The following is a 10,227-nucleotide window of genomic DNA, read 5'->3' as shown; positions in this document are numbered from 1 at the left end:
CTCTGTGGCCTTGTGCTTGGAAGTCAGTTTGTCTCAAAGCCTTGTGGATGATATGTGTTCTGAGGTGACTGCTGAAGGGCAGCATTGTGAGGAGATGGTCCTTTGGAATGAATACACACACACACACAGTTTAAAAGTGGGGAGCAATGATCTTTATGGGGGACTTCCTGCTGCTGGGTATATGTGTGCTAGGTTAAAGTGCTGAGAGCCCAGGTTCAGTATGAGTGTCCAGGTTCAAATGATGGGAACCTGGGTAAGATGTGCGTGTGTGTGTGTGTGTGTGTGTGTGTGTGTGTGTGTGTGTGTGTATGCATGCATGCATGCATGCATGCATAAGTTCAAGTGCCTGGGCTTGACATAGTGTATATATCAAGACTCAGGATCTAGAAAGCTGGGTTTAATAAGGTGTGTGTCCAAGTTTCAATGCTGAAAGCCTGGTTCTCAATGTGAAATCTTTAGATTTCGAATTTAATGCAAGGCACGTATGTCATGAGAACATCTCTCTCTCTAATAGTATTAATGCTACTCTTAGTGGAATGAGTTGTTTTTGCCAGAAGTTATGAAAGAGGCTGGCCCCTGATTCTCTCATTTTGTGGCTCACTGTGTGACAGTTTCGCCTTTTTTTTTTGTTTGTTTGTTTGTTTTTGTTTTTTGGATTTGGTTTTTTCGAGACAGGGTTTCTCTGTATAGCCCTGGCTGTCCTGGAACTCACTCTGTAGACCAGGCTGGTCCCGAACTCAGAAATCTGCCTGCCTCTGCCTCTGCCTCCCAGAGTGCTAGGGTTACAGGCATGAGCCACCACCGCCTGGCTGTGACAGCTTCTCTTATCAGCCACAAGGCCATCTCCAGATATTCCTGAACCTCCAAAATTGGAAGATAAAATACACCTATTTTTTTTCCTGATAAAGAATTCAGCCTCAGGTATTTGTTTCATCAACAACAGAGGACAGGCTAAGACATTTGTGGTTAGTTTTGGTTTGCCTTGATATGAGCTAAACCCTCTACCATATGAATCAAAAGTAGTGATAAAGGACAGCAGGATAGGTCATTGGGTAAAGGAGCCAGCTGCCAATCCTGATGACAGTCCCTCTGGCCCTACATTGTGGAAAGAGAGAGCCAACTCCAATAAGTGCCTCTGACCACGCTAGCATATGTGCTGTCTCACCTCCCCTAAGCCCTTTGCAAAGAACTTGTGGTGACGGAACTACATTATTGGTTTAGGTATTCTTCCTGTGTGTCATGTTGACACGGGGTCATTTTGACTTGTTAGTAAAAGGTGCTGTCATTATGTACAAACCTTCTTTTGTACTTGTCAAAAGATTTTAATGCATGTGAGTGAGCCCAGCTGGGCATTACTGAAAGACTCAGCAGGCTTTCAGATCAGGATGATCTTGTACATGCTAAGCCAGATAGAAACAGGCCAGTCCTACTTGAGAATGCTCATGGGGAAGAATGGAGATCTGGAGGCTGAATTGCCCATCTCATTTTATTAAGACAGCCCACCTACAAATGTCAAGTATGGCATTTTGATCCAAGTGCTATGGGCATGGTAGTGTGCAAGGATGCTTACACAGCCCATTGGAAAATGTCACTCTGGGTCACAAGGAATAATAAGCAGCCTTAGCTTAATAGAGCTGTGCAGATATGAGCATAGAGGAGTGTGTTTCGTTTCGTTTCGCTTTGCTTTGCTTTTTGTTTTGAAACTGGGTCTCATGTATCCCTGGCTAGCTTCAAGCTCACAATTAGGGCAAGGATGACCTTGAACTCCCCCTTTTCCTACCTCCACTTCCTGAGTTCTGCAGTGAATATGGTTTATTAATAATACATTAAGTGCTGTGGTTGCTCTATTAGAAACTTTGAGTTAGTAATATTAAGTTTTTGAACATTTTTCTATGCAGTTTAAAATACTGTTTTCAGATTGTAAGGGTGAGGCAGTTATAATACAGAAGTTGGTAGATGAAGGTACTTGCTTGTGATATGAGAATGCTTTGTTAAGAGTTTAGCATGCCAAATGTAGTTTTAAAAAGAAAACAGAGTCACAGAAGTTGAACACTTGGAATTCACTAGCAGCCAGAAATTGAGTGTGGAAGACTGTGCCCATCATTCTGTGGCTAGAGAGCTGGCACTGCCTTCATGCCAACTAGACAGAGTTGACTTCCTGCCAGAGAATGTGGGTACCACAGCTAGAAGTGATGGGTGTCTAATCTGCCCACTGTGGATCAAGTATACAGCCCAGTTCCCTATACCAATGTTCTCAGCAGGTCATATGACTTTGAACCATCTTCATTTTCAATTGTATCGGTGGTCTGAACAGATTGTTGTGCTATATCAACTGGAAGAGAAGACTTTCAGGTTAGCCTTGAACTCACTATGTAGCTGAAGTTGGCTTGGAACTTCTGGTTTTCCTGTCTTCACTTCCTGGGGATTAGGATTGCAGGTGTGGACCACAATCCCTGGTTTATTCAGTGCTGAGGGATGAAAGCCAGCACTTGGTGCATAGTAGATATGTACCCTACCAACTCCTGGAATTGCATCTCCAGTCCATTGCATTTTTTATTATTATTTTTCATAGTTTTTCATGTTCTCTGTGTTTGGTATGATCACAGACAGATTGCCCTTTTGACTGTCATTTATAAAATGTGTGTGCCTCTGCAAGGCAGCTGAAGTCAGAGGTTGGACACCGGCCAAAGTGTCCATCAGCACACGTGGTATAAGGTGAGGCCACGAGTACAATGAAGACGTCACAAGCAGAGATTCATGAAGCAATCGGAGGAGAGGGCAGGAACCTGGCATTTTTCTTCCCCTCCTGACAGGAACATCCATCCTGCCTGCCATTCTCTCAGGCCCTTCTGTGTCTGCACTGTCTGTACACTGTCAGACAGTGTAGTCTGTAAAGCCTTCAACTTTGGGTGGGAGGATACATTACATCAGTTTTGATGTCACGGTTTAAGTTTGGGAATGGTGATAAATAAGGGATGTTTATGGTCTGAAAGAAAAGAAGTTATCTGTTTATTTTTAACCACAAGTATCTATTTCCAGATTGTCCTTTGACCAACATTCAGTTTCCCTTTATAATTTTCCTTCCTCTTCCTTTCTCGTTTGTCTCATATGTGAAGTTCAGATAAAGCTGTCAGGGCGGTGGCTGGTTTTATGTCATGCTTTCCCTCTGGCGTGCTTACTTAGGTCATCACTAGGATTGTTACTATTGTTCTCATATCATTTTTTCCTTTTTTTAAATTGAATATAATCTTCATTTACATTTCAAATGGTAAAACCTTTCCCAGTTTCCCACCTCCCCCCCACCCCTATTTCCCTTTCTTGGGGCATCTATTGAGCCTTCACCTGACCAAGGATCTCTCCTCCCACTGATGCCCAACATGGTATTCCTCTGCCACATTTTTGGCTGGAACCATGTGTACCCCTTGTAACCAAGGGGTTACAAGGCCGACATTGTTGTTTTTCCCATGCGGCTGTAAACCCCTTCAGCTCCTCGGGACAACCCTCCAACTCCCCCACTGGGGACCCAAGCCCAGACCAATGGTTGGCTGCTAGCAACTGCCTCTGTATGTGTAAGGCTCTGGCAGGGCCCTTCTGGAGACAACCATGGCATGCTCCTTTTGGTATGCACTTCTATTATTGTAAATTGTTATAGTTAATAGGTCTATCGGTATATTTAAAAAATATGCCATAGGTTTTATCCCTGCTATCAAATAACAATCAGGTTACCATTGTGAAGAGAAGTATATAATGTAAAGGATAAAAGTGGCTGCCGGAAACTCATCCTAGTTTTATACGCGTAAACAACGTATAAATTGGGAAGTTATTGTAACCCAGCTTCTCCTGTGGTTCTCTTCTCAGATACTCCTTACCTGAGTATTTACTGTCCTAGGCAGTCCGGAAGGAATTTTAGACTCTGGCTATTTCAGTATCCTTAGATGATAATTGGCCTTATAACTTCTATCCTGTTCATTGGGTTAAAAGTTAATTTAAAAGTACCAACATTAAGTTATCAATAGGTAGCCCAGATTAACCAAAGAAATAAAAGATCTAGTCATCGTTAAAATGAATTATTTAATGACTTAAATAAATGTACATAATTGATGTAGGTGGAGAGATCATAAGCAATTTGGTGAAGTTTGTAGAACTTGGCCCACTGCTGGAGACAGTCATGAAAAGTGCCACCTGTCCATCTTCAGACTGACAGGATGTCACTCGGCACTCTGAGACATGCACATTGGTATGGAGAACAAGCCAAAGCTAATAATCAAATACCTGCATGTATACATTGAGTTACACAGACAAGAATTCGGACCAATTATGACCCTGCTCCAGGTTGTCTATTTTTAAAGATGACATTTGTAAATACTCCAGAGTAATGGTCATCAACACAAATGCAAATAGAAATCATTTTATTAAATTTTTTGGAGACCCCATTTAAATATGTCAAAACTTGGGGTTCCCAGTGGGATTTTAATCTTCATATCAAGGGATGAGCAGGCAGATTGACCGGCAGCAGCCCAGGCTGGACCTAGCACTGCAGCTCCTCATCCTTGGTCTGTCGAGGACCTGCTGAAGCATTCTGTGAGCTGGCGTGTGCTGTGGAGTTCAGGACCTCCTCAAAACTGCCACCGCTGTGGTTTGTCCCACCTACTTTCGTCTGGAATGGGCAGGTAGATAAAAATCCAGTTAGTTTTTCATTATTATTTTTATAACATTTTTTAAAATAAAAGTGCCAAAAGTTTAATTTCTTTTGAGTTTAGACATAACTAATTTTCCTCAGAGGCATGTGAAGTTATCGAAGTTAGTTTCCTTTATGTTTCAGGAGAGTATTCATCTCGGTTCTGGGACAAGATTCTGAACTTTAATTTCACACATGCTTAGCATTCTTCTCTTTATCTCTTTTACTTGTAAAATTCTAATCCCTGTAGGAATATAATCAGATCTGCAGATGTGCAACATCTGTCCCTAGCAGACTTAGTCAAATTGGAATTGGATCTTAGATTAATTCTTTGAGTTTTACAAATGTATAAACATCCTATGTGACTAGAAGTCAATCCGAACTTCTGTAAATGTCTCTCATTTGTGTGTGTGTGTATGCATCTTCATGTTGTCATGAATACATGTTGTGTGCATGTACACATTGTGTGTATGCATGTGGAGGCCACAGGATAACCTCAGGTGGTATGCCTCAGGTACCATGTCCCTATCCCCATCCCCCCTCTTTTTTTTTTTCAGACAGTGTTTCTTTGGCCTCGAATTCTCCAGAGGCAAGGCAGGGTATCCAGAAAGCCTTGGGGATCTACCTGTCTCCACCTTCCCTGAGTTAGGATTACAATTGTACATCACTGTGCCCTGCATTTTTAACAGGAGTTCTTGAAACTGAAATCTGGTCATGGTGCCTGCAAGTCAAGAAGTACTTTACCTACTGACTTACCTCTTTGGCCTACCCCTGACGCCACCATTTTTTTTGGGGGGGGGGGTCCTGAGTTTTTGTTGTTGCTTTGTTTTGTCCTGAGCAATAGGAATTTTATCAAAATCCCTGAGAATACTATATGTAGTGATTTGAAAGAAAATGGCCCCAGTAGGCCCATAAAGAGTAGCACTATTAGAAGGTGTGGCCTTGTTGGAGTAGGTGTGGAGGAAGTATCTCAGTGGGGCAGGCTCTGAGGGCTCAGTCTCCTGCTGCCTGTGGATAAGATGTAGATCTCTCAGCTCCCTCTCTGCATGCTGCCATGCCTCTGAAGCCATGATGTTAACTGACTAAACCTCTGAAACTGAAACTAAACCCCCAATTAAACAGCTTATAAGATCCTTTATAAGAGTTGTCTCGGTCAGGGTGTCTCTTAACAATAGAATCCTAACTCAATATATGATGGGTCTTTCTCTCTCTCTCTCTCTCTCTCTCTCTCTCTCTCTCTCTCTCTCTCTCTCTCTCTCCTTTTGAAAAGCATGTTGTTATTGAAAAAGGAAGTAAAAACATTTTATGATAAAATTGAAAATTTACATGGAAAATATTTCTGATAAAATAGAAGAGCTATATAGAAAAACACGTTAAACTTGACAATTTTCATGGAAAATCGAAGAGTAAAGTGGTAGACATAAAAAACATTGCTAAATTAATTGAAAAAGGAAGTAGAAACATTTTATGATAGAATTGATGATTTATGTGAAAAATATTTCTGATAAAATAAAAGAGCTATATAGAAAAACACGTTAAACTTGACAATTTTCATGGAAAATCGAAGAGTAAAGTGGCAGACATAAAAAACATTGCTAAATTAATTGAAAAAGGAAGTAGAAACATTTTATGATAGAATTGATGATTTATGTGGAAAATATTTCTGATAAAATTGTAGAAAAATATAGAAAAACATGTTAAAATTGAAGATTATCGTGGAAATTTTTATATAAATATAATAATGGTAGGCATAAAAGTATTCCTAAGTTGATTGAAAGTGGAATTATAAACATTTTCTGATAAAGTTGAAGATTTATATGAAAAATATTTCTAATAAAATTGAAGAAATAATCTGCATTATTTTTCATTATAATCTTCAATTTTAACATGTTTTTCTATATATTCTATTTTATCAGAAATGTTTTCCATGTAAATCTCTGATTTTATCACAAAATATATATCTTCATATATATTACAAATGCTAAAACTTTTCCTAGCCTCCCCCTTCCCTGAAAACCCCCAACCCCTTCTCACACCTCCTGCCTCCAAGAATATGCCTGTCCACCTGACCCACTCCCCCTGCCCATTTCCCTTTCCCTTTGTTAGGGAATCTATTGAGCCTTCACCTGACCAAGGACCACTCTTCCCACTGATGCCGGACAAGGCATTCCTCTGCCACTTTTTTGGCTGGAACCATGATAAAAATCTCTGATTTTAATTTAGAAAGGTTTTCTTTTTAAAAGATTTATTTATTTATTATATGTAAGTACATGTAGCTGTCTTCAGACAACCCCAGAAGAGGGCATTATGGATCTCAAAATCAGATCTCATTATGGATGGTTGTGAGCCACCATGTGGTTGCTGGGATTTGATCTCAGGACCTCCAGAAGAGCAGTCAGTGCCCTTAACCACTAAGCCATCTCTCCAGCCCTAGAAAGGTTTTTTATGTCTACCATTTTATCTGTATAATTTTCCATGTAATTGTCAATTTTAACGTGTTTTTCTTGAACATGTTCTATTTCTTAAATTTTATCATCAGAAAGTGTTCTATTTCTTGAATTTTATCAGAAATATTTTCCATGATAATCTTCAATTTTAACATGATGGGTCTCTTTCGTGTCCTTTTTTATTGACTCAGTAGAAACAAGTCAATTTACCTCCTAAATTTGTGCTTATGTATTCTGAATGACTGTTCATTAAAAAGCTCTTTAGATCAATGTTTTATATTCTAAAATATGTAATGCAAGTTTGAGTACTCACACTGGCCCCTCTGTAAGCATCCACATGTGTAAAAACACCAAGGAAAGGGAAAGTAGAGAATAGATAACACTGCTATTGCTGAGCCATTGTCTACACCAAAGTAATAGAGACATGTGCACAGCATGGGAAGGCATACATGCTGTCTGCCTGTGCTTGCAGAGAGATTGCTCCATGGTTAGGAGCACGTTACTCTTGCAAAGGTCCCAGGTTTGGAGCACATCACCCACATGGCAGCCTATAACCATCAGTAACTTCAAAGGATCTTCCTGAGCAGCAGGAATACCCAACATGGGCACCAAGCATACTTGTGGTGCACAGACATACATACAGGCAAAACAGCCACACATATAGAAGAAAATAAAATTAAAAAGACATTTATGAAAACTTAACCAGGGTTTAAAAACAGTTCATTCATAAAAGAAAAAAAAAAACCCTCTTAATTCAACAGCCATAAAAATCATTTTGCCTTTTAAATTCAGTTATTAAATTGACTTTTCTACATTGCTTAGATTATATATGTATTTATGTATTTATTTTCCCCATAGTCTTCCCTATGTATCCCACACTGGCCTGTCACTCTACATAGGCCAAGCTGATAGTACTGTTTCTTTCCTAAGAAGAATAAGTAGGATTAATTTAATATAGCCTACTATGTTGAGTACTAGTTGCTGAGGGGTTTTAAAATTTTGAATTCTCATCAGATCTAGAAGCACATTCCTTTAGTCCCAGCACTCAGGAGGCAGAGGCAGGTGAAGCTCTGATTTTGAGACCAGGCTGGCTCATAAAGTGAATTCCAGGACAGTCAAGGCTGCATAAATAGATCCTGTCTTAACCTCCCACCCCCAATTTAAATTTTCTTCTAGCTTCTGTTTAATAATAGAAATTACATAGTATTAGATGAATATTGATATTTCCCCTTTAGACTTTTATTCATCTTTTTTTTTTCTCAAATCAACATAGTAAGATACAAAGGTGCTTTTTAAAAACTCACCCTGGCAAACAAGTGGAATGCGGGTTTCCTAACAAGGTGCCTGCACACTGCCAGGCTTTGGTGGCAGACTAATTCTTAGCTTGAACAAAGACACAAACAGTAAACCTCTTTTGTACTCTCTGATATTTTTATATCTAAGGATTTATCACTTTGTTCCCAGAATTATAATTGCTCTTTGTAGCCAATTTCATTTGAACCACAGGGTTGGGCTACTAATCTCTTTGAATAACTGTCTAAGAGAACACAAGGCATCAAAAAGTGTCATGTAATGAATCTGTCTGCAGTTTTTGAGGGTCTAATTCAGACTATCTAACTTATTCATTAAAGAGTAAGTGCACTAAAACTGCGGTCTGCATGACAGAGAGGAGGGATGGGCAGCTGGGTGTTGGGGTTTGTGATGAGACAGAACATGGTTGGATAAACAAAATGTGCTTTCGTAGGCACTGGCTCTGCATTGTCTTCTTGGGGTGGAATAGCACGAATGCTGGCTGGCTGGCCATGCAGGTGACGTCAGATCAGGTGTCCTCAAGTAATACACGGCTAGTATGTTGGCAGCACTAACTTCTGTAATGATTATAATGAACTGGAAAGTTCCCCATGGAATATCAAAGTGTTCACTGAACTGGAGATAAGAGAAAAACTGGCTTGGAACAATGCCCTATGGTGTGTGCCAGGCTGCTTGTGTCCTTCACAGTAGGACATTATTTTTTTCCTAGGCCATAAGCATGACCTTGATTCCCTGTCAGGGGTTTAAAATCCAAGCAAAAGGTGTAGTTTGTGCCTGGAAATTCATTCTTCTTTACTGAGCTAATCCCGCCAGAGAAAACAACCCCAAGGCTCATAAGTAGAGACAGATATGGAAGCTTAGGAGATTTTGAAGGCAGAAAGCTATAGAAAGTAAGTAAGCTATAGGAAAGGAGACTTTAATATATCTATTATTTGGCGTGAGCAGCAGGAAGCGAATGAGAACTTTGTTTTGATGAATGGGAGGCTTCATGCAACCCCTGATGATGAGCTCTCCTCCTTTGCCTGGTGGCCAAAGATCTGATTCATCTTTGGCTGGGAGAGAGTAGATACGTGGCTGTGAGTATTGGTAAAGCAGTGACCAGCTGCACAAGCACAGACTCTGTTTTCAGGAGATCTCAGCATAGCACAGCCTCTGACAGGCTGCGTGGTCATTTGGAGACTAGCAGTATGCCTTCTGGCTCCTTGAGGAGGAAATGGTAAAAGGCTGAGACTGTGACTACAACACTTACACTGCATGGGAACCATGAGCTTACCCGTTTCCTAAAAGCAAATGAAAGCAGGTTGTTCTTGATTTCTTCCTTGACTTCTTCATATCTCCTTCTGCTAAAGGAGATTGAAAACTAGAACTCCTCTCTAACAAGAAAGAGAACCTGTCCTTGTGAGCTGATGTGAAGCTTAAATGCAAGTGTCGAGAAACTGACTTGGGATTTCGGGGCCTTTTATTTTGATACATGATGTTCTAGTGAGATATGTACACAACAGGCTGTGTTGCTTTTCTTTTCTATTCTTTTGTTTTGTTTTTTCAAGACAGGGTTTCTCTGTATAGCCCTGGCTGTCCTGGAACTCACTCTGTAGACCAGGCTGGCCTCAAACCCAGAAATCCACCTGCCTCTGCCTCCCAAGTGCTGGGATTAAAGGCATGTGCCACCACTGCCCAGCTTTTCTTTTCTTTTCTTTTTTTTTTAAGGCCCTACTTTACAGGACACCTTAAAGGCTCCTAAGAATCCTTACACATGGCCCAGAAGAGAAAAAATTGGCAAGTGCTGGACAA

At 40.3% G+C, this 10,227-nt stretch overlaps 1 protein-coding gene across 2 annotated transcripts in view; it reads right to left on the bottom strand.

Annotated features, from left to right (window-relative positions):
• Positions 1–4,392: 4,392 nt before the first annotated feature.
• Tpd52l1 (TPD52 like 1) overlaps positions 4,393–10,227 on the bottom strand; it is a 107,534-nt gene continuing 101,699 nt past the window's right edge. For both annotated transcript variants that reach the window (XM_052169863.1, XM_052169864.1), the window contains one exon: positions 4,393–4,657. In XM_052169863.1, coding sequence (XP_052025823.1) covers positions 4,529–4,657 — 129 coding nt within the window. In that variant the 3' untranslated portion in view covers positions 4,393–4,528. The remainder of the gene's footprint in view (positions 4,658–10,227) is intronic.

Source organism: Apodemus sylvaticus, chromosome 23 (genome assembly GCF_947179515.1).
Source record: "Apodemus sylvaticus chromosome 23, mApoSyl1.1, whole genome shotgun sequence".
In the NCBI taxonomy this organism is placed as follows: Eukaryota; Metazoa; Chordata; class Mammalia; order Rodentia; family Muridae; genus Apodemus; species Apodemus sylvaticus.
Note: the sequence above shows the minus strand (reverse complement) of the source record. Positions and strands in the feature narration are given on the sequence as shown.